Source organism: Stenella coeruleoalba, assembly GCF_951394435.1.
Source record: "Stenella coeruleoalba genome assembly, chromosome: 2".
In the NCBI taxonomy this organism is placed as follows: domain Eukaryota; kingdom Metazoa; phylum Chordata; class Mammalia; order Artiodactyla; family Delphinidae; genus Stenella; species Stenella coeruleoalba.
This window is the reverse complement of record NC_137147.1, coordinates 11,864,327-11,889,554: the sequence shown is the minus strand read 5'-3', so window position 1 is coordinate 11,889,554 and position 25,228 is coordinate 11,864,327. Positions and strand designations below refer to the sequence as shown.

The 25,228-nt window shown below is 45.6% G+C and overlaps 1 protein-coding gene across 4 annotated transcripts in view; it reads right to left on the bottom strand.

Annotated features, from left to right (window-relative positions):
* Nucleotides 1-16,409, bottom strand: part of FBLN5 (fibulin 5) — an 83,022-nt gene extending 66,613 nt beyond the window's left edge. For 2 of the 4 annotated variants that reach the window (XM_079914183.1, XM_079914185.1), the window contains exons 1-4: nt 15,967-16,409; nt 12,400-12,454; nt 10,188-10,239; nt 6,128-6,382 (exon numbers count right to left, since the gene is read on the bottom strand). In XM_079914183.1, the coding sequence (XP_079770309.1) occupies nt 6,128-6,382; nt 10,188-10,239; nt 12,400-12,454; nt 15,967-15,983 (379 nt within the window). In that variant the 5' untranslated portion in view covers nt 15,984-16,409. Of the gene's footprint in view, nt 1-6,127; nt 6,383-10,187; nt 10,240-12,399; nt 12,455-15,444; nt 15,903-15,966 lie in introns of those variants that run through there. The other 2 variants (XM_079914182.1, XM_079914184.1) reach the window with 2 other exon arrangements.
* Nucleotides 16,410-25,228: the final 8,819 nt, after the last annotated feature.

Sequence of the window (25,228 nt, the reverse complement as noted above, 5' to 3'; positions counted from 1 at the left end):
TGCTGCATTCTCCTTGGAAGCACAAGTAACCCCAACCCCTGACACTGAAAGTGGCGAGAATTCAACCCTCAACCCTCTAAAAGCCTTGCATTCTTAAGTCTGATTCCCAGAGGAAAGAATAAACAATAACAGAATAACAGGACTAGGGGTTTGGAGTAGGAGAATTCATCACGGAATGATGAGATCTGACACAGTAAAAATAACATTGTAACAACTAACTGTTATTAACCCTTACTGACAGCCAGCCTCCATACTAGACCAGGCACATGCACTATCTTATTGAATTCTCACAAATATCCTACACTAATAGTTAATGCTGTCATCCCTATTTACAGATGGAAAAACAGGTTCAGAGAGGCTGAGCTGCTTGCTCACCGTCCCAGCCAATGATCGGGAGAGACCTGAAGCAAGATGGGACAACCTGAGTGGGGGGGCCGCATGTGAACAGGCTTGCTGAGGCCCAGTTCACAAGGACATCTGAGCAAACCTGACTGTGTCCCACCTCAATCCTGGGTCCCCCTCCTCACCAGGCCTGCCTGGTCCTGATGCCTTTAGCAGCTAAAGAACCGAGTGGTTTCTGCTTCCTGTGCTCTCTTTCCGGTCTCATCCAGAGGACTTGGTTTCAAACCTGTGTTAAAAAAGTAAGAAGAAAAGCCTGCAGGCGGCTGCCCCATCCAAGCACTCTTGCCCTTGTCTTACCTGCTGGGTGGTTAATTGTTTTGTTCCGCAATTAAATAAACCTAGCCTTTGCCGGCATCTCGAAGCATCTGACTGAAGTCTCATTAAGCACTGAACTGGGCAAAGCCCAGCAAGGTCTGCAAGGTGGGTGAGTACCACGCTCGGTTTTAGGTCATTTTAAAAGTTTTCAAGAACTAGGCCCTCAATACATTTTCAGACTCGATGACTCTCTACAGGTTATCTCAAGACCCTAGGATCTTTCTCAATTAACATTTACCACGTGATACTCCATGCAGACACCGGGCAAGATATTTTCACAAGTTATCTGTGCGGTAGGCTTTGTTGTACCCATTTTACAGATGAGGAAACTGAGGCTCCAGTCTCACAGCCAGGAAGTGGCCAAACCAAGGTGAGAATCAAGGCCTGGCTGGCTTCCCAGTTCCAGCCCTCTCCACTCCAGCACACACAGCCTTCCCATCTCTGCCTTCTCTTCGAAATTCTCAGGAATCAATCAGAGGCCACCTGGTACACAGCTGCTCTGGGATCAGAGTTCAGCTCTTACTGATGTCCTGTCCCAGAGGCTGCTTGTTCCGTGACTAATCTCCCTTCCTTGACGGTAAGCTCTGAAGACAGCCCCACGGCTGTGCCCAGACTCCCTGCCCCCTCAGTGCCTAAGCCAGAGCCTGGCACCAAAGAGGTGCTCTATAAACAGTGACTGAATACACATTGGCCGGCTTTCAGGAAAAATAACTCAAGAGAAAGCCTCAGGCCAATGCCATTCATCTTCCAAAAGGATCCATTTGTGTTCCTCTCTGCCCGCTCAGGCACTTTGATCAATGAGAAAACCCCAGGCCAGGAGGGAGTATAAAGATATTGCTTGTAACTTCACAAATGACCAGAGGAATTCCTTCAGTCCCTGGGGTAGCGCGGCTCTCGTAAAAGACTGCTTTCTCAGTTGTGAAACATTTCACGAGCATCAGTTATTGGTGGAGTCCCTAGATTTGACACTGAGCCAAGCTGATTAGCAAAGCCAGAACGAAGAATGTCCACCCAGAGTGGTGACGAGTCGAGCCCCAAACGGGACAAATACGCGTAAACAAGTGGCATTAACATTCAGGGACCCTAGCCAGAGGTCCTATTCTCAGAGGCAGTATGATGATAGAAAGGTTCCTTAATGGGGGTTCAAATCCCAGGGGCCCAGTCGCTCAGCTCACCCCTCCCTGAGTCTTCAGCACCAACACTGTTAACGCCACAGCATCCTGCCTTTCCTGCAACAGCCCTTTCCTCTTTGCCAGTAACCATGTCTATCTGGCTCTCCATCGTCTGAGATGCTGACCACCAGATCGCCCAAGGGGCCAGCATCTGGGGGACACAGTCTAACCAGCCATGAGTCCACCACCCTCATGGAAGTTGCCCTGGTGCTGAGCACCCACAAGCCAAGATGTCAGTTTTCTTGATGACAAAAACCTTCTTGGTTCCTGAACTGTAATTCTTGGATTACTGCCCGCATCACTCTGCCTGCAAAGGTCCTGAGTGATCCAGACTTACATCTCGGGGCTGGTGGACTCAAATCTGAGGCCAAACTTTGTTCCAGAAAGAGCAGGGTCTAGTCACCTCCCAAGTGGAACACCAAACAGAGAGGTCAACAAGGAAGCTCAGGGCTTCAAGGGACCCGGGCTCTGAGCCTGGCCCGGCCCAGCCTGCAGAGGCAGGGGACAAGGCAGGAAATTGCTACCTTGAAAGTGGGTCCAAAACCCAGAAAGAGTAAAACCTCAGTGAAAAGTGTCCACTTGCTTTTTTAAGGCAGACTTACTTACAGTTTATGGGAAGAAACCAGGGCATGGAAAGGACAAAAGAGCAAGGGCACTACGTAGGAAACAGTTGGCCCCCAACTTTAAACTTCAACTGGATCAAGTCTCTAGATTTAACTATTACCAGTTTACGGAAAAGTAGAGGGGTTGAAGGAATACGTTATATACCACACCGACAACACAAGCAGCAATATCCCAAATGCAGGAAATTCTACAGGACAAACGACTCAGCCTCTTCAACAAATACGTGGTAAGAGAGACAAAGAAGATTAAGACATAGTTAAGAGATTTGTCAACCAAATGCAATCTGTAGACCTTGTTTGGATCTGATTCTAAAAGAAAACAATAGAAAGGGGACATTTACGAAATGACCAAGGAAAGTTGAATCCCACCCAGATATTTAATGATAAAAAGGAGTTATTGTTGATTTTGTAGGTTTGATAATGGTATTGTGACTATGATTTTTTAAAGAAGCTTTATCTCTTAGAGATACATTCTGAAGTATTTAAGGATAAAATGATTTGATGCCTGAGATTTGCTTTAAATTGATCCACTGGGTCAGAGTAAAGAAGAAATGAGAGTGGGTCTGTGTTGAGAATGACCAAACTGGGTGAAAAGTAGACAAGTGCTCATAATGATCTCTCTGCTTTTGTCTAGGTTCAAAGTTTTACAGAACAAAAATTTATTTGCAAAAAAAACAAGGCAAGAGAAGGCCCTAGTTTTTCATCATGGCTCCAGGACTGACTCTTGAGAGGCTTGAACAAACTTTTACCTCGCTGAGCCTCAGTTTCCTCATCCAGAGCCCGAATGGGTTCAAGTCCTGGCTCAGCCCTCATTTGCTGTGTGACTTTGGACAGATTCTTAACCTCTCTGTGCTTCAGGGCCAACAGGAACAACAATAGTCCTACCGCAGGGGTTGTGGTGAGGATTCAACATGTTCATTCAGGTAAAGATCCTGGCACGCAGCACTACATGTTTGGTTTTATTCCTACTGCTGCCATCATCACTGTCGATTATTTTCTACATTGAAGAGGAAGAGGAGAAGAAGGCCCCCTGGAGATGTGGTCCTCCCCTCGCAGAACACCCAAGTTTTAGAAGCGTTTCCCAATTCTCCCCATCACACTGGAGCTGCTTACTCCAGCTTCCTCCCCAGGATCAGACCTACACTCTGGGAAAAAGGGACACTCCTTCTCTGGCAGTGACGACCCCAATCACCTGCTTCTCCTTTCAACAATGTCCCCGTCTTGGTTCCTTTGGTTCCTCCCCCCTCTCCCCCCGTCTCTGAGCCCTGCTTCCCTGTGGCCTGTTCCCAGGCCCGCCTCTCTCATCCCTGTTCCCGTCCTTCTGGGGCCCCCTCCCCATGACTTCCCCTCTCATAATGCCCAGAAGGACCTGTGTAAACCAGAAAAGGCAGGGTGGGGTGAAGGGAGGTTGGAAGGAACCCGGGACTTATGAATGCATAAGGCTGAACTTTCTGGAAGTGGACGGGCCGGGTGCCAGTCCTCCTAGGGTTCCTGGATCGTATTCTCCTTACAAAAGGGCTATTATGAAGACTCCACATCCCCCGTGTGACAGGTTGGGGGCCTGTAAAAAAGTGCATGACGTCACAGGGACCAGGAGATAAACAGGGTTCCCAGCCGCGTCTTATTCTCGAGGGCACTGGGATCCTGGAAAGAGGGCTGTGGGAGGGAGGGGGGTGCTTCAGAGAGCCCTGTGGCCATTCCAGGCTGTTCCCCAAAAGGGGCCTGCAGGACTGCCCAAGACATCAGGGAGCCCTACAGCCATCCGAAGCCCCTCCCGAAACCCTGGAGTGACTCGGCGGCTCACTCCACCCCCTTCCTCACTTCCAGACGTGCACATGGTCACTCAGCTTGTCCGGCCCCACAGGACATCGTGGAAGAGCATCACCCCACCCCCAACCTCTCTTTCTCTGCATTTGCTTCGGGATCGTTTCTCTTCTACCGAACGAGAGAGGTCACATGGGCGAGTTAGGAAAACGTAGCCTGGTTGTCAGGAGAGCTGGACTCCCGTAATTACCTAACTTGGTGGAGTCCACACTCCCTTTTTTATAAAAGGAAGAGGTTGCAGTTAAAGACTGTTAAAGTCCCTGCCAGTTACAGCGGCCTATTGTTCTACTGGTTCTAAGGAAGTACGTTACTATCTTCCCCACCAGTGCTTCAGTCCACGGCTTGATTCAGTCTACTCTTTCCCGTGAACACTTATCTATGTTCAAAGTGACCCTCGGCCAGCTCCCCGCCCACCCCCCCCCACATACACACACACACACCCCTTGAGACCAGTAAGAATAGAGAAGTTTAGTTAAGGTGTATCCAATTTTCCCTTTTAGCTCTGAGAGATACTTGTTTGCATATTATTTCCATGTCGTCAAATGGAAATGCACTCATTTGCATGAACATATAGAAGACATTACAAAATCACCAACACAGCCTCTCTAACAGTGGGTTACAGCTCAACACTACAGAGCCCTGAAATGGGACCAACAAAAATCTCACTAAGTAGACTAATGGTCTACCAAACTTTCAGGGTATAGGAAGGAAATATTAGAATTTCAATTCATATTTATTTTGATCACATCCTTTAAATGTTTCTATTTCTTACATATACTTTACACTCCTCCAACCATATTCCAATAACAGGATACGCATGTAATTTATAAACATGCACACAGTAAGGGTCCAGGCTCAGAAAGATTTTGCAGATGGGGTGCATGATCAAAACCTTTGCAGCCGTCATCACTCTAGACCATCTCCCAAAGCTGGAGACAGTCGCAAAGTTTTGGTCCAGCCAAAGCTGAAGCAACAAGGGAGGATCCCAGGTAAACCTCCACCAAGGCCACACTGGCCAACAGAGCACCAGTGCATACCAGGGCACCTGCCATACCACTTGCCAACAGCCTGGGGACATCATGGCATATGGCGTCTCCTTCCTCCCCAAGGTCCACTCTTGCTATGAGCTCCCATCAGCGAGGCTCCTTTTGGTCCAAAGAAGCCTGGTCCCCACCCAAGGACCCCACTTTCTTTCCAGAACAGTTGGCCCTGGCCCTCAAGTCTTCTTTTGTTTCAGGAGCAAACGTTCCATTCGAGGGTGAGTAATGCTGAAGACCCTAGAAAGCTGGTCCTTTCTAGAGCTTCTCTCTGGGATTCACTTACTGCATCTGACCAGACATATTTGTTATCGAAGAGAGAAAACATGACCTTGGTCTTCAAACAGATAGATGATAGATATGACCTAAAGGCAGATAGACAGATACATAGATGAATGATTGATAGACAGATAGACATAGATAGAAATAGATAGATGACAGATTGATGATAGATGATAGATAGATACATAGATCGATAGATAGATACATAGATGATAGACAGATAGATAGATGAAAATAAAGAAAAAACAAATTGGCTTTCTGGGGGACTATCAATAAGACAGCACACTAAACTCCTCCCTGGGTGGGAGGGTACCCAGAGACACAGGCTGCTAAGAGTGAAAGAACCGTGTACCACGTAGGTTGTTTCACTGGTTCATTGCATGAGAACTGACTTCCCATTTGGGGCTGACCTGCTAGACTAGGACGATGCCTTCACCAATGGAGAGGAAGCCTAGGACGCTGGGCTACTCACCTACACACTGGTTGCCTTCATCCATCTGGTATCCAAGGCGACACATGAGAGGCCTCGAAATCGTGGGGTAGTTTGGAGCTGACAGCGGGGGTGCAGCTGCTGGGTACGGACCTGAGTAGGGGTTGGAGTAGGGGTTGGAGTAGGGCCCTCGATACACTGGGTTTGTTCGGGGGATGCATAAATACCCGCCGTTTTGGTTAACACACATCATGTCTCCTCGGCAGGCCTCGGGGATGGTCCGGCACTCATCAATATCTGCAAGGGCCACAGAAAGGACAGGCGTTAGTGGCCCCTTGGCCACACTGTGCCAACTTCAGCAGAGCTCTGTACCAAGAACGCCATGAAGGACACCCAAACGCTCTTTACCAGCATCTGCTCCCAAACATGTAGGGCTGGGCCTGGCAGCTACTCCCCAGATATTGGCTGAATTGAATCAAACTGACAAGTGTCATCCAAACGTCAGCCATCAAATACCATCATCATGATGTTTGGGTCACAGCTACCAAAACCTGTACTGTCACATGCTTAATACTTTTCTCTTAAATGAACCCACACTGAAAACCCAAGTGGGGACTTCCCTGACGGTCCAGTGGTTAAGACATCGCCTTCCAATGCAGGGGGTGTGGGTTTGCATCCCTGGTCAGGGAGCTAAGATCCCACAGGCCTTGGGGCCCAAAAACCAAAACATAAAACAGAAGCAATATTGTAACAAATTCAATAAAGACTTTAAAAATGGGCCACATAAAAAAAAAAGAAAGAAAAAGAAAACCCAAGTAAACATATTTTTTTATCTTACGTCACGACAGCAAATGAAAAAAACCCTATCAATGATCAAAAATAGGAGGTAAGTAAAAATAAATATATAACTATTAAAATAAAGATGGTTTACCTGTGGATGTACCACCTAAAAACATCTCAGGTATTCTTTTGTGTCCATATGACACTCGGGAAACGCTGGGATGGACCTAATAATTGTACCCACTTCTACTCCAAGTAACAGCTGGGCGGGGAGAAAGAGTCCGCTGCATCCAGAAAGACAAGGCTTGGCCGAGAGCTAGTTTCTTATTAGGAAAGCAGAGACTTACTTGAGACTCGGCTCACACCGTGCCAACAAACAGGGCCCGTTTCCAGCCAGGCTGGTGCTCTGCTTGTTGTGTCTAGAGCGGGGTGTGGGAGTGGCAGGGGGGTAGGTTCTCTAGAAAATCAGCCTTGCGGGGCCAGGGACAGGGGAGGCCTGAACTGAGGCGCCAGCGTGAGCAGCTGCCCTGACCCCCCGCACCGGGGCTTCCCACCAGCCTTGGGGTCTGCTCCATGTGGGGCTGGAGGCTGGGAGAGAGAGGCCTGAACCCTGACCGCTCACTCCAGCCACCTCATCTGAGACTCGTGCCAACTCCCGCCTCGGGAAAGGGAAGCGTGGAGTCCCATTTTCTAACTGTAAGCCTGAAAGCGTCATTAAAACTGGTGGGCCACAAAAGACGGCTGCCGTCCCTCTCTGCATCCCTTGGCACATTCTCAACCCCCTTCACCTTAAGTCAAAGTATGAGCCTAGAGCTTCCAAGGCAAGGCTTTTTCCCCACCACCCATCATTCTTTTCAACCCTAACTAAGCTCAGAGACTACAAATGATTTGGCCTAAATCAAATATCATTAAAAAGGTAAATATATCCCCGAGGGGAGAGCCTTATTCCTTTTCTATACTCTATGCTCCATCCACAACAAACTAGTCTATACTCTGAATGTCTTCTCAATGCCCTGATCTTTGCTTATGCTGTTCCTACTACCTGGGATGCTATTTCTCAGGATCCTATTCATCCTTCAATACCCAATTCAAATGTGACCTCCGTGAAGGCTTTCTTTATTGACCTCAGACGTAAGGCATCACTCTCTCCCCTACTTCTGCAGGACTGATTGCTTTTACCTCATCTTGACAGTGACTTTATTCTACCCTGTACAGTTTACTCCATCTAGACCTACCTCTCCCACTAGAGGGAGCGCTAGGAGAACAGCCCCAAAATGTCTGTCCTCTTCCTTGGAACCTGTGGCTACATTAGGTTACATGGCAAAGGGGAATTAGGTATGGATGGAATGGAATTAAAGTTGCTAATCAGAAGACCTTGAGATGGGGACTTCCCTGGTGGCACAGTGGTTAAGAGAATCCGCCTGCCAATGCAGGGGACACGGGTTCGAGCCCTGGTCCGGGAAGAGCCCACCTGCCATGGAGCAACTAAGCCCGTGCGCCACAACTACAGAGCCTGTGCTCTAGAGCCCGTGAGCCACACTATGAGCCTGCATGCCACATCTACTGAAGCCCGCACGCCTAGAGCCCGTGCTCCGCAACGAGAAGCCACAGCAGTGAGAAGCCCGTACACTGCAACAAAGAGTAGCCACAACTAGAGAAAGCTGGTGGGCTGCAGCAAAGACCCAACACAGCCAAATATAAATAAAATTTTTTTAAAAAGGGTTCTCTTAAAAATAATAATAATAATAATCTTAAAAAAAAAAGAAGAGCTTGAGATGGGGGAATTCTCTAGGATTATCTGAGTGGGCCCAGTGAAATCACACAAATCCTTAAAAGTAGAAGAAGAGGCAGAAGGACTGGTCAGAGAAATGAGGCAACAGAAACATGTGAGGGACTTAACTTGCTGGCTTTGAAGATGGAGGAGGGGGCCACGAGCCAAGGAAGAGGGTGGCCTCTAGGAACTGCGAAAGGCCTTCAGCCGACAGCCAGCAAGGAACCAGGGGCCTCAGTCCTACAACCACAAGAAACTGAATTCTGTGGGAATGTAAATCCATGCAGCCACTATGGAAGACAGTGTGGAGGTCCCTCCAAAAATTAAATCTAGAAATACCATGTGATCCAGCAATTCCACTTCTGGGTATATATCCAAAGGAAATGAAAACAGAATCTTGAAGGGATATCTGTACTGCCATGCTGATTGAAGCACTATTCACAACAGCCAAAATATGGAAACAACCTAAATGTGCATCAGTGGATAAAGATTTGGGATGGATAGATGGATAGATAGATGTGATATTATTAATATTATCATCATATGAATAATATAATATTAATAATAATCATATGAATATTACTCAGCCATGAGAAAGAAGGAAAACCTGTCATTTGCAGCAACATGGAAGAACCTTGAGGGCATTATGCTACGTGAAATAAGGCAGACAGAGAAAGACAAATGCTACATGATATCACTTATGTGTGGAATCCAAAAAGCCAAACTTACAGAAATAGAGAATAGAATGGTGGTTATCAGGGGCTGGAGGGGTGGGGGAAATGGGGAGATGTAAGGGTACAAACTTCCAGTTAGAAGATAACTTCTAACTGGAAGGAAATAATGCACACTACTGTGATTATAATGAACAACACTGTATTGCATACTTGAAAAATACTAAGAGAGTAAATCCTGAATGTTCTCACCACAAAAAAGAAATGGTAATTATGTGATGTGAGGGAGGTGTGAGCTAAGCTACGGTGGTCATCACATTGTAATATATAAGTATATCAAGTCAACGCATTGCACACCTTAAACTTACACAATGTTGTATGTCAATTACATCTCAATTTTTAAAAAACAGAAACTGAATTCTGCCAACAATATGCATGAGCAAGAAAGTGGATTCTTCCCTCAAGCCTCCAGAAAAGAACACTGCCCTGCCATCACCTCGATGTTAGCCTGGTAGAACTCCCATCGGGCTTTTGACCTGTGCGCCTGTGAGATCATATATTTGTGTTGTTTAAGCCACTAAGGCTTGTGGCCATTTGTAAAGGCAGCCCTAGGAAACTGATACAGATGGAGAGCTCCTTGAGGCTGGGGATCAATTCTTCCTCATCTCTGCCCTGTCGCAGGGCTTACCCAGTGCCAGGCACAAAGAAGGTGATCAATGGAAGGGTGTCGTTGATGTCAACCATCCCGTGGCACTGTTTTCTTCCATGGGCAAGGCTGATACAGATTTGACAATACTGAGTGACGGCTGAGACAGAAATGGTCCTGTGATTGGGCTGTCCCTGCACCCCACCCAGAGAAGGATCTTCAGTGGCCTCCTACCTAAACACTGTCCTGATGAGCGGTCCAGGTCAAAGCCGTTAGTGCATTGTTGCTGCAGGAAGGGAGAGAGAGAAACAGGAGAGGTCATTCTGCTTACTTACCTTTTTTTTTTTCTTTCACTATAAAAGTATTCTAACTGCATCACAGGAGGTATGGAAAATGGGTAAAGAAACAAGGCATTTATAATACCAACATCTGTGTTATAACCTCTATTTGTCCCTTTTTTTGGGTATTTTCTTACAATCATTTTACACTTTAGCATTACTTTTTAAGCCCCTGCATCATTGCTTCAGAACGCCCATTTTTAGCAGATGGTTATGGGGACTTCTCCCTGCTCTGGTCATGAAGAGCAATACTAATCGCATCTGATCTGCCCAGTGAGGCTTGCCCTGTGCTCAGCCCTTTCTGAGAGAGGACAGGACTGCTTTTAAGGGCAACCACTCTCTTTCTTTGGGTGCTATTTAACCCCTTTGCAGCGCCCGGCATGAATTCTTCGCCCCCCATGAAATCCTCGACCTGATTACGAGGTCTGTGTGTAAAATAAATCTGCACAGTGATGTAGTCAGTTTTTTAAGAAAAATAGAATTGGGGAAATTCTTCCATTTTAACCTCAGGAAGACAATTACACAAAGATGAGATGCTTCCAGAGACCGCCAGGTCTCAAAAGTCCCTGAGGGCTGCAAGCTTCACATACAACTTGAGTTACAACTTCATGCATTTAGAAAAATCTCATGGGCTCAACAATCACCCCTAGAGCTGACATGTTATAGGAATAAGTCAAGGAGGTGTGGTTTTGCCCGTGGGGGTCCCTTCCCTGGCCTTCCCTACGGTTTATGGGGTTCAGCTTCCCTGAGCTATGCGCTGGTTTGTGGAGATGATGGATTTAGCCTGCATTCCTGGGAGTGGGGCCTTGGGGCCAAAGAAATGGAGCGGATGAGCCAGGAGGTAGCGCCATGAAGTTCAGGAAACCAAGAGACTCGAGTTGCAGCCCTGGCTCACCAACTACGTGCAGGTGTGGGTTCAAGCCCACTGCCTGGCTTCAAATTCTCACTCTAGCCCCTATTCACTGCATAACTTTTCTATGCCTCAGTTTCCTCATCTGTAAGATGGAGAGGATACTACTTACTTCTGAGTGGTTGTAAGGACTAAATTGTTAGTGCATGTAAAGTGCCTACAGTACAATAAACACTATACTATAACCCGCGCCCTCTCTGGATCTAGATGTTAACTGTCACCACAGAGCTAGATCAGAGGACGCCAAGGTCCTTCCAAGGTCTAAAAGTCTTTGGTACTCTTCCCAAGATTCTTTCCACCTCCAATGAAATATATTTCAAAATTCTTAATATGAAGGGAAAAAACATTTAAAGGGTGTGATCAAAATAAATATGAATTGAAATTCTAAGATTTCCCTCCTATACCCTGAAAGTCTGGGAGACCATCAGTCTACTTAGTGAGATTTTTGTTGGTTCCATTTCAGGGCTCTGAACTGTTGAGCTGTAACCCACTGTTAGAGAGGCTGTGTTGGTGACTTTGTAATGTCTTCTATATGTTCATGCAAATGAATGTGCATTTCCATTTGACTACATGGCCCCTCAGCCCTGCTCAGAGGTGGGGCTTCTCTCATTTCTGAGCTAGAGATGCAGAGGGGCTGCCCTGAGCTCCTCAGGAGGGATCTGTCCACATTTCTCAAGGGCTGACACAACCGTCACTTTGTAAAGTCAGGGATGGTGCAGGCTTCTCTGCACAGCCACCCAGGAGCCCAAGCTCCCCCTACACGCTCCTCCCAGGGGTCCGGGCCAGAGGTGGGTCCTCATGGGTTGGGCGCTGAGATGCCTCACAACTGCATGTCGGCCACACACACCCACGTGGGCCACACGCAGGCACCCAAGGGGCACCACTGCCCAGAAACACTAGAACACGCTTGACTTTTTAACACTTACACTAAGTCAAGACCCCCAGCCCCACCAAAGGGACAGAAATGAGGCAGCATGATCTGATTATAAGAGTCTTGGATTGGGAACCAGGACACCGAGGTCCAGCCCTGCCACTTATATACTATGTCACCGGGGGCAAGTCTCAACTTCCCTGAGCCCCAGCTTTAATCTCTGTACAATGAAGAGCTCGGTTTAGGTAAACAACACAATGCGTGGCTGGACACCCTCGCCCTGGTTTTTAACGCACTTCCTGATAAGTAACAAAATAAAAGTCTTACCTGTGCATTCCCAGGACTTGGAAGACAGAGAGCCAGAATGGTCACAGTGAGTATCCTGTGGAGGAGCGAGAAGTCAATATAAATGCTCAGGATGCTCCCAGGACCCAGGTCTGGGGTAACACGTGCCTCTCGCGCTGCCTGTGTGTTTACAATGATGACTTCACCTCGTGCTTGTCTTTGGGCAGGGGGATGGGGGGCGATGCTCCAGAGAGGCCGGGGAAACTCCAGATGCCCCAACCACCCCAAAGAGAACCGTGCCCCCTCCACTGGTTTCATATGTTGGGATAATGTGTTCGGTGGCATTTTTATAAATAAAGGGTCTTGCTGCTCCAAATCTAACGCCCACCGCCATGGTATTAACAATGTATTCACCAGCTGCTTGGCCTTTACTCCTGACACAGGGGACCTGCCTGAGTTTTGAACGTCTTCATTCTGAAATGACCACAGTGTGAAGAAGCCGTCGTGCCCTCGGATGATGAGAGGAAAGGAAAGTACAAACGTGAAGCACGTGAGCTCCACGGAACAGAGGTGTCAGGGGGAAGGAACGCACGTGCTCCCAGAGTGCGCCTCACACAGACCCTGATGGAGGAGAGGACGCGGGGACCTGGGCAGCCCCAAGAAGGAGCACAGCTGACACTTAGGAAGAGGTGTCAGTAAACTGTGTTTCTGCATAAGCCACCGAGCCCTGATCCTGCGATTTCTACTCTTCATCATTCACCAGCTGCTATCCAACAAAATCGCGGTCGCCAATTAGCTTTAAAGATAAAAAATCAATACCACCTCACATCCAACAGGATGGCTACAACCAAAAGAGCCAAAAGCTGGTGAGGGTGTGGAGAAACTGGAACCCTTGTGCATTGTTGGTGGGAATGTACGTTGGTGCAGCCACTATGGAAAACAGTCTGGAGGTTCCTCAGAAAATTAAAAATGGAACTACTATATGATCCAGCAATCCAACTTCTAGGTATATATACAAAAGAATTGAAAACAAGGTCTCAAAGAGATATTTGTACACCCATGCTCATAGCAGCATTATTCACAATAGCCAAAGGGTGGAAGCAACCCAAGTGTCCATCAACAAATGAATAAACAATGTGTTATATACATGCAATGGAATACTACTCAGCCTTAAAAAGGAAAGAAACTCTGACAAGTGCTACAACATGGATGAACCCTGAGGACATTATGCTAAGTGAAATAAACCAGCCACAAAAAGACAGATACTGTTTGATTCCACTTATATGAAGGATTGACAGCAATCAAAATTATAGACAGAAAGCAGAATGGTGGGTGTCAGGGGCAGGGGGAGGAGGGATTAGGGAGGTGTTTATGGGTATAGAATTTCAATTTTTCAAGATGAAAAGAGTTCTGGAGGTTGACTGAGCAACACTGTGAATGTACTTAACACTACGAACTGGACACTTGAAAATTGTTAAGGTGGTTAAAAAAATCTATGCAAATACAGAGCTTTATTTGGTGCTGTTATTACTGAGTTCAACAGGGGTTTATCTGAGTAGTTACTAGCTGTGAGCAGGGACCCTAGGTAGGCAGAAAAACTACAAAACTATGACCCAGATGCTGCCCTGGAGAGCTGGTGGGGGAGCCACGTGAACCAACAATGTCTATACCCTTTGGTTAGGGCACTGATAGAAATGCCCACTGAGTGCCAGGAGAGCCAGGCTGCGGGTAGGGAATGGAAGGTCAGGGAAGGCTTCCTGGAGGAGGTGATCTCAAAGGCTTCTTCAGTAATTCAGTGGACCTGGCACCTGGTTGGATTTAGTGACCTGTTACTGTCAATGTATACCTTCACTTGACAATTCCTCCCTTCAGAAAAAGAGCGTTCAATAGACTGCAAAACTCACTCAATCCATGACAGAAGGCGCATATGAATCAGCAACGCTGGGGTACTTGGAGGGCCCCAGAATTAAGGTGACATCCAGAGGAAACAGGACTCTAATGTGGTGTTGGGAGAGGCAAGCCCACTTCCTTCATCTAGTCCTCAATCCAAAGAATAAAGACCCTGGAAGCCCACAAGTTTTCCTTTCATCTGAGTGCCTGTGTGAGCCAGATTCTAGAACACTGGAGACAGCTCTGACCTTATAAAGTGCAGAGCCAAATCCCAGGGCTTTTTGATATTCACAACAGCCAGATTTATATCTGGAAGGAATGAAAGAACAATAACAAATTTATTTTCCAGGCTGTATATTATGAATTTCAACGTTTTCCTGTTTCCTCACATGAAGTTTCCTTTCGGTTGGTTATAAAACCCTGTCTCGTTTTTGTTGGAGACAGGACAGGCTGACAACGCAGTGGACTTCAAGACCTAGTGGAAAAGGCATGCTAACCCATTTCTCCCCCTACCCCACCTCCCCTACTCCCTTTGGCTAGAGGGCAATCCTCTTTGGCTAGGGACAGGTCTCCTCTGAGAAAGCCCATCTCAAGCCCGGCCTCCTGCAAGGGCCACAGCTGGGGCCTGGGGGCCAAGTAAGCTCCAGGCTTAACTGAGATGGTTTCCCAAAAATGACATAACATCCAAGCATTGCTGCTCTCACAGCGTCACCCATAGCTGCACTTTGTCATGAAAAACTCTAGAAAACTCCAAAATTAATTAACTATAAGAATTTTGGGGATCCTTTGATGTTCATAACTGGTCCCCGGAACTTTCAAAAGCAGGTGGGTCCACCTATTTTGGGCTCCATCCACAAGTGGAGGAAAGCTGGGCGGGGGTGGACGTGGGGATGGAGGTGGGGGACCAACTGAATCTCAGGGCTGTCTGTTCAAGAAGTGCTGGTCCCTGATCCAGGATGACAGGATTACAGCTTCGTTTTCAGCACACACACGCACACACACACACAGACACACACACACACACACACACACACGCATGCACGCACGCACACACACACACTTTGTCTAAAGCAGCTACGTTTTCAAGACTGCGCTGGATAAAAACTGCAGATGTAATCTAGATAAAATTCTTTAAGCTTTAACGATCACTTGACTGGAACTTCAATTTCCTTAAGGAATATCAAAATGTTTGCTTACATGCATTTCTGTCTGCAGTCCCCACTTTTCATTGGCTCGAGACTTCTGGGTCGCATGCCCTTTGAGAATCCCACACAGACATAGAGCAAATCCAGCCCCGGGATGTGCAGCTAGCCCGTTCGCTTGTCCAACAGCCGATGCAGCAAAATAATTGCTAGTGAACTAGTAATTGATCTCTCAAATTAAAAAAAAAAAAAACTTAAAAAAAAATTTAAACGGCACACAAATTTGCTGCCCTTTCGGAAAAGAAAGAAAGAATCAGGCTCTGAGATTTTTGCCGACCTCTGTCGGATGCTGGCTTCTGAAACTGTCTTATAAAATACCCACTCCCAAAAGAAGGCTTCAAGATGGAAATTACAGAGGCGCAGCTTTTTACAATTAACAATATCATTGCATCACTAGCTAATGCCTTTTCCAACATCCTGACACAGCCTGAATCACGGCCATAGCCATTTTCCACCCATCGGGTTTGCAGTAAGGTTTCCAGACCCTGGAGGAAAAAGTCCGGAGCAGAGAACGTACCTTTTAAATCCTGGCATGTCCAAGACGCGTGGGCAGGAGAAGCAAGGGGGAAAAGATGGAGAGCTCTCAGCGCGGGACCCTCGGAGCAGTTCCTGAACTTCGGCCTCCTCTGGGCCTGTGGGGCTCGCCGATACTTTTATTCCAGGGGGGACGAGCGAGGCGAGGAGAGGACAAGGGGAGAGCCTGGGTCCTCCGAGCCACTGGAGAGCTGACAGAGAAAGCACCTGGTTTTGCTTAGCCCTCTTCAGTAATTCAGCATTAAACCAATTGGAGGAGGAATGTTAAAAATGAACACTTCATTTTCTAAGTATGTTAAACAATGCAAATGGGGCCTCAGTCTGGACACAGCTGGTTCAGATTACAGCACTCACCAACTGGCTAGACGCCTCACAACAATCTTGGGGCGTCTGCCAGGACCAAGTGCTCAGTGCTGGGAGGAGAGCCCTTTCCCGGGCGGCAGCGCAGCCACACTCAGGCTCCCAGCATCTCTACGGGAGGCGATTGGCGGGCAAGTGCAGGAGGGTGGGGTGTGGCGGGCGGGGGGGGGGGGGCGGCTGGGAGGACCTGTTGACCCTTTACTTCCCACCCGGGGAGGAGGTCCCCAGGCTGGGCGGTCGTGGCTGAGGCGGGGGTGGGGATCCAGAGCATCTGCACTTGGTCATGGCATTGGGACACCCATGAAAGTTATTCCCCTCTGGGAGAGGAAGAACTTGAACTCATGACAAACACAGCGACAGGGACTAGAGTCTTGATTTATTGGGAAACCAGACCCAACGAAGCAGAGGCTTGGGGTAAGCGGCAGGAGACTCACGATTTTCCAGAAGAAGGGGTGGGGAGCCTGAGGGGATGGGAAAGAGGAGGAGGATGGAAATTGGCTGACACTTATTCAGGACGTCAGCTTGTGCAATGCAAACCTTGGGGAGGACACTCTCCCAGGCCCGCCCTCAGGCCCTGATTCTCGGGGGCCTGTTCTTGCTTTAAGAATTGTCCATGGACCGAATCAACATGTTGTACACCTTAAACTTACACAATGTTATATGTCAACGATATCTCAATAAAGCTGGACATTTTTAATTGAAAAAAAAATGTCCCTTGGCTTGAAAGTGATTTTAACAAGTAACAAGGTGATTTGAAAAGACAAAATGACAGTCAGGGAAACCAGAATGATGGATAAATAATAATAACAAAAGCTCTTTGGTAAGTCCTTTATATTTGTTGTATTGGTGGTTTCACACTATTTCTTTTTCTTTCTTTCTTTTCCTTTTTTTAAAGCATTAGATCCCTTTTTATCAAATGAAATCTTACCAAAGACACTATTCTTTAAAAGATGAAAATGGATTGGCAGTAGTCCAGGCCCCTGCTTCCCCACCTGCACCTTCCTTTGGGCTCCACAACACAGCCCTACCTCCAGCTGGGAAAGCACTGGTGAGGTCCTTTCTCCTCATGATAACTCTGTGCAGTAGGAATTATTACCTCCATTGTACTGGAGGGGGTTAAGAGAGGTTAGGTAACTTCCCCATGGTCACACAGCTATTCACTGATTCTGCTGAGCCTCCAAAGTCTGCATATTTAGCCTTCCTAAAGGGCATTTTTTTTTTGTAAGTAAACGGAATCCTACTTATGAAAATACATTCAACGAGAAAGGCAAACTGTTGATAGTTGTTGAAGCTGAGTGTCCATTATACTATTCTATTTACTTTATATGTGTTGTACGTTTCCCATAATAAAATATTTTAAAAATATATTATATTTACAAGGTTATTCCTTGCTCCCATTGCTTGGAATAGCAAAAAGAGTATAAAGAGCCTTATCCATCAATTAGGCATCGATAGGGTTAAAGTAAGGGACTTCCCAAAATAGACTATTGTGCAACCAATACAAAACAGTGGACATATAAGAGGACATACTGGATGACACCTTTGATACAGAAGTCAAAATGAGGTAGTCACTGGGAGGGGGCACAAAGGACCTTCTGGGTGCTGGTAATATTCTAATTATTCATCTGGATGCTGGTTCCACAGGGGTGTGTACACTTAAGATTTGTGAAGTCTTATGTATGTTACACTTTATTTTAAAAAAGAAAAAGACTGAAGGAGTTCCTTATGGGCTGGTATTGAAAGACTTGCAATAAATTTTGTAGGTCAAAATTGTAGAATATCGGCAATTTCACATCGATCAAAGTAGTACATTAATAAGTGTAACAATAAGTTGTAGAACTGTGTGTAAAGCATGCCACCGTTTGAGAATAATGTATATACACAAGTTCTTGCTTGCATGTGTATAGAGAAGACCTCTCCAGAAGGATATAGGAGAAGCTGTTAGCATTGTTTGCCTCCTAGGAAGGAAATTGGGTAGGCGGCTGGGGAAGAGATGTGAGAGGAGAATTAGCCCTTCCCTGCTCACCTTTTACTATAATTTGAATTGTGTACCATGTACCATATTTTGTACCTATTCAAAATATGAGGTTAATTTAATAATATACTCTATTTGTGTAGAGCTCTTTGGTGGGGTAAGGAAGAGGTATTTTTTGTTTGTTTTTTGGCGTTTTTAAAAAATATTTATTATTTATTTGGTTGTGCCGGGTCTTAGTTGCAGCTCGTGGGCTCCTTAGTTGTAGCATGGGCACTCTTAGTTGTGGCATGCATGTGGGATCTAGTTCCCCAACTGGGGATCGAACCCAGGTCTCCTGCATTGGGAGCACAGTCTTAACCACTGTGCCACCAGGGAAGTCCCTAGGAAGAGTTTTAAATGACTTAGTCCATTACTTCACTTATACTATCAACCCTTCTGAAGGATAAGGAGGGAGAGGAAATCAGTATGACTGTTCTCTACATGAGCAAATGGAGAGCCTTGAAAGCAAAACTGTCCAGAGACCCATCTTGGACCAGAGATTGCTCCCACCTTAAAACTGTAGGGTTGGAAGAGGGGAGAGAATAAGAGTTCCAATAAAATTCTGAGTCTTGATTTTGCCACTTACCTGTTGGGTGACCTTGGACAAGTCACTTAACCTCTAGGCATCTCAGTTTCCTCACCTGCAAAATGGAGATACTATTTACCTCTCAGGGCAGCTGTGGGAATGAAATAAAAGTTAGTTATCCTCGTGATTGTCACTGTGTCTAAATTCCCACCCCTACACACTCCTGTCCCAAATATCTTTAATAACTGGTTAATTATCCACTTCCACGGACAAAACAGCCCCACTCACTGTTGAGCAGGTCAAATTGCTGGAAAAGTTCTGTCGTGTATTGAATCCAAATCTGCTTCCCTATGTGGAACTACCTTCCATGGATTCTAATTCTCCCCTCAGCAGCCATGGGCTAGTCCCTCTTCTACGACGCAACCAACTGCCTTTTCGTGAAAACAGTTCTACCCCTTGACCCGGCTGGTATCCTCTTCCCCAGGCTGAACAACGCCAACCCCAACCCTGCCCCGCCGGTGTCACGTGACCCTTGTGTCACGTGACCCTGCGGCAGCCTGGTCTGTCTCCTCCTCCCTGGGCTGCATCAGTTCTTGGTTTGCACTGAACTTGCACCAATGAAGCAACTTGGAGTCCACAGGCTGCTTAACACCATCTCCTCCATCCCACGGTTGGGTTGCAAATTCTTTTGAAGGGAGAACAGGTTTTGCATGCATCCCTATTAAATTTTTGTTCATTGCACAAGATCTTTTTCAAGATGAATTCTCCTATCTAAAGTATTAAGTATCACTTCCAGCTTTAACAACTACAGATATGTTGACCTTGACTTCTGTGACTTTATCAGAGTTATCAATAAAAAATTTACTGGGACAGGCGCTGGAGTGAAGCACTTTGTCCAGGTTGGCACTGATCCACTTCTTTCTTCAACATTTTGGGGCCACTGCTGATTGTCTAATTCAGGGTGCCACCCACTCCACTCAGATCACATTTCCCCAACTTCTCCACAAAGACTGGGTGAGAGGCTTTGTCAACTGTCCTAACATCAAAATGCACGTTTTAATCGCATTCCCGATTTAGCAACTCTGTTTTAAAAAAGAAAATGCGATTTGTGAGCATGAACTACCGAGTGAGTCTGGTTAGTTTCTCAGCACTTCCCTTCATAAGTGTTTTTTGTTTGTTTTTTGGTTTTTAGTTGCAAAATAAGGATCCCAACCTCTGCCTCTTCTCCCAGCATCAGAATCAAATACAATACAACTAAAGAACGACTTACGACGTGTAAACTGTAGTAGAGGGAAAAGTTTTCAATCAGCAGTAATCGTGCCTCCGATAAACCTCGTTGGCTATGATACTGCCACTGTGCAAAGCTAAATTGCAGGATAAATGTAAGAGGTTATCACCGGCTGAATGGGACTTTCCTGGCTCCAATGAAACTCAGTTTGCTCACAATGCCGTGGGTTGGAAGACAGATGGGCTATTTTTTTTAAAAAAGGTAATGCTTCAAATTGGAGGGAAAATTCACAAAATTCGACCTTTAATGATAGATTTTGACGATTAATATTAAATAAATTTTTGACGATTAATATTAAATTTTTTCACTGTCCAAAAATAACTACATTGTAGTGCCTTTCTAGCAGTGAATGCAAAACGCGGAAGGGGACTATGAACTGTCTACGGTTATGCTGGTGTCTACACACACTCTCTCCTTTGACCCCCCCACAATAACTCTGTCAAAGAGGAAACTCTCCATTTGGCAGAGGAAGAAACAGACCCAGAGAGATCAGAGCCACACCGACAATAAACAGTCCAGATGGAAGCCCAAACCGAGCCTAACTGGTTCTGGAGCCCTCAATGCCTCCAGCTGGCCAAGCCTTGCTACCCCTGACTTACAAGGCTGGTTCCCGCCCTTCGTCTTAGCTCCTCAGGAACACTCCAGAACTCCCTGGGCCCTTCCATCATTACCTTCTCTTTCTACTTCCTCAGTACTAGTAAAGTCTTTCACTTCTTATATTGTCCAAACTTGGCCCAAAGCAATCCGAAAACTAAAATGGCAGCCAACGCCGAAGAACGGTATCGGGCAGAAGCTCCACTACACAGGTCCTCCCACCCTAGAAGGCGGGAATTGTTGTCCTTTTGCCCTAGCGGCTTCCACTGTCCTCCTCCCTCCATCAGGCCTCTCAGTGAGTATGTGTCAGTTACCACCTAGTCCCGCCTTAACCCTCTGAAATCTCACGATGTTCCCACCAGTCATCCAAGATGGTGCTCCCTAAGTTTCCTAGTGATCTCATGGCCAAATACAATGCCCTTTACTCCATTCTAACTGTTCCTTTGTCTCTTTGAAGTGTTGACCATTGATGACTCATCTTCTCTCGTGTCCATGACTGTTACCTTGTTTTCCCCCATGTGTCTGACTACATTTTCTCCAGCCCCTCCCCCATCCCCCACTGTTTCTCTTCCTCCCTGATAACCAGAGTCCCCCAAAGTTAGATCCAGCCTTTCTTTTTCATGTGGTTTTTGGTTTGGGGTTTTGAAGAGTGGTGGTTTGTGGTTTCTTTTTTAAATAGTAATAGCTCAACAGTTATATTTGATGGCAAAATGATGTATGTTCTCACACTACGTTCTGTTGGTTGGTGGTTAGGGCTAACTAGTATGGCAGCTGTCTCTTTAAGGTACCAGAGATTCAAGCTCCTTCCATCTTGTTGCTTGGCAGTCTCTAGACCTTCCTCTACCTAGTCCAAAATGGCACACCACAACCACACCCACAATTCAGGAGGCAGGATAGAAATTGACAGCTACACCTAGCTGCAAGGGAGATGTAGTCTATGTTCTGAGAGATCATGAACCTACTTACCTAAAAATCTGGAGTTCACTTACTCTGAAAGCAGAGAATGGACATCAGAGGACAAGCAGCAACCTCTGCCAGAACCCTTAGGAGCATCAATTTCATGCTCAATTTCTCTTTTCCCATCTTTATTTCCATAGTGAGGATATTTCTCCATTGCCATTTATGTTGCAAATAGTTTCCTCAGTTTGTCTTTTGCCTTTTAATTTTGTTCACAACATTTTTGGAAACACACAGTTTTCATTTGTATGTATTTAGATGATTAATCCCATCCTTCAAGGTTTCTGCCTTCATTGTCATGCTTATGTTAAACATATAATGGCCTTTAAAAATACTGGTTCTCGGAGACGCTTATGGGGATATATGTATACGTATAGCTGATTCACTTTGTTATACAGAAGAAACTAACACAACCTTGTAAAGCAATTATACTCCAATAAAGACGTTAAAAACTATATATATATATATATATATATATATATATACATATATATATATATATATATATATATATATAGGTTCTGTTTCTCTGGAGAAGCCTGACAAATACAGGACCCTACGCAAGTTTTTAACCTTGCTGGGCTTCAGGTTGTCAGCTATAAAATGGGAGCAAAAATATATCATGGTGTTGTAACGGAGACAATATTCATAAAGCCCCTAGCAGGTGTCAAGACACAGTAGCCTGTCAGCAAAGGTTAGCGCTCTCTCTCTCTCTCTCTCTCTCTCTCTCTCATGAGGCACTGACTGGTCAACAGTGCAAGTAGGTGTGCATAAGCCAAGGAAGGGCATAACATTGGTCAATTACCAGAGCCCCCAAATGGTTGTTTTTGACCATTTTAGTTTTTTTTTTTTTTTTGCGGTACGCGGGCCTCTCACTGTTGTGGCCTCTCCCATTGCGGACGCGCAGGCTCAGCGGCCATGGCTCACGGGCCCAGCCTCTCCGCGGCATGTGGGATCTTCCCGGACCGGGGCACGAACCCGTGACCGCTGCATCGGCAGGCGGACTCTCAACCACTGCGCCACCAGGGAAGCCCTGACCATTTTAGTTTTATACTTGTTTTTTGTAGGGAGGATTGACTGACCTCTTCACACTGCCCTGGCCGGAGGTCCCTCATAATGTCCTTATTGTCTATTCTTAAATGTTTAAAACATTTCACATATACACACACACAAATTAAAGGATGGCGGCAGGGGTAAATACTTTTCACCCGCTAAAACTAATGTCTGAAGGGAAAAAAATAAAAGTGAAAAGACATAAAAATGGAAGTATTAATATCTCAAGTAGAAACTTTGTGGAGAATTGATGTTTACCATCATCAATATGTTTCAACACAGGAGCTACAGTTGGCAAGTGCAGTCCTAAAGGAAGCAACACAGTTTGAACGCCTGTATTCAGGCTACTCTAGTAGTAAATTTGCATGAGGCCCTGCAAATGCCTTAGAGAGATGACTTTGAAATGATTCCAAAATTTTTCAAAGACTGTGCATTCCATATAAGTTTTCAAAAATAAAAAATTACCTCATTAGTCTACAACTTGTAACTTTATTACCATCATTCCCTTTTTATTTGAGGAGAGTGCCTGAAAATCCCTTCTATAAAGGGACTAATGTGTTAGCTCCCATATAACACCGTGGTTCTTTAAATACAGCTAAATGGAAGGAGCTGCGTAGGAAACTGAGCAAACTTATGTTACTTTCTTTCCAACTCTTTTCTTTAAATGAAATCATGATTCCCTTCACCACCTGGGATTGCCCTTGCCCTTTGGGAAATCTATGCGCTTTAAATACACACCCATTTACCCATGGGTCCATAGGGCTTGAGACTGATTCACCATTGTTGGAGGAAACCTCCTAACAATATAATGTCTTTCAACATCTAAAATGCGTTATATTTTACAAAGTAGAATAATGTATCTTACATTCTTAACAGTCCAAGTATATCTAGAAAACTTTACCCAGCTCCTAAGTTACATTAAGTTCACAAATATTTTCAATCACTGAGATTTAATTTTTGAGGGTCAGAAATAGTTCACTGAAGCCTAAGAATATTTGAGGTGAAAAGGAGAGTACTCTTGTAAAATAAAGTCACAGCTGAAAATTATCACGGTCATAACATCATTATAGGGCAAATTATTAATTTCTTAACCCGAGAAGGGCTAAAAGACGGATACACAGTAATAGCCAAGGCAGAAAACCAACTAAGGGTTCAAATATTTGCCTCAAGCGATCCGTTTATTAACATTCTTAAATTTTTCTCTATCTCCAAAACAAATATTGTTGTAATTATAATGGATTAATAATTTACTGGATGTATTAAATTATGATAATAACATGCTGTAAAACTTTCAGATATATCATATATTCACATGACCTAAATTCCAAGGACAGGAAAACAAGGTTCAGGTTAGTAATAATTTGTATTCCACTAGAACTGGTTAGAGCAAGACCTGTTTTTTACCTGACATTTACTTTGCTAGCTTGCTCCCTTCTAGGGTGCGCCAGTGGTACTTCCTTTGAGATGTGCTTAACCACCACGCCCCCCCGTCTGTCAGGCCTAAGTCAGGGCCCTCAGGCACTTGGCACGTGCCCAAGAGCACTGCTCTAGTACCTGGACAAGCGTCTGTCTCTCCCATTTGACTGAATCCCTCAAGCCTCAGACCCTCCTCTCCCTCATCTGTAGCAGATAAAACTCCTTGCCAACCTCACAGAAGAAAATTTGCAGTTTTCTTGCTACCCGCATGTCCCCTTTCTTCTATCACTCCCGTCCTGGTAGGAGTCCTCCCTAACTGAGGCCAATCCCCCCATCTGTGTTCAGACTCTATCAGCCCCCCCCTCAGGAACTCTTCTCTCCACTCTTCAGCCTCCATCTAAATGTGTCCTTCGCACAAGCATTCACACGTGCTCAAGTCTCCCAGCGTGCAAGTGCCTCGACCCCACTTTCCTCTCCTACTAACCCCTTTCCCCTTCACAACCTGATTTCTCAGAAGAGATGCCTGTAAACACCATCACCACTTGCTCAGCACCTACTCGACCTACTTAACATGTTTTTTACTCCCACCATTCCACCGACACTTCTCTAGGTCACAGCCAACAACTTCCTGAGCCAGTTCCTAAATCCAACTGATTCTTCTTAAAACTCAGCCCACCAGAGCGGCAAGAACTTCAGGCGTTTGACCTCTCCTTACCTTTTTGAAATAACACTTGGATTCAGTAACATCCTGACATTCTTATCTACTTTTTGGCAGTAATTACCACAACTTCTAATGTCTGTGTAGAACTATAGACTTTATAAAGCATTTCCACAAGTGGTACATTTATTCATTTAATAAATATTATGAATGAATGGGTCATTTCATCCCTATAACCCATAAGTTTAATAGGTGTGTGTTATTTCAGAGACAAGAAAAATCAGTCCCATAGTCAAAGTAATTTTGTTAAAGGTCACACAGAAAGGTTCAAAATCTGTACTCCAAACCATCTCTCAAATTTAAAACCCATGTTCCTTCC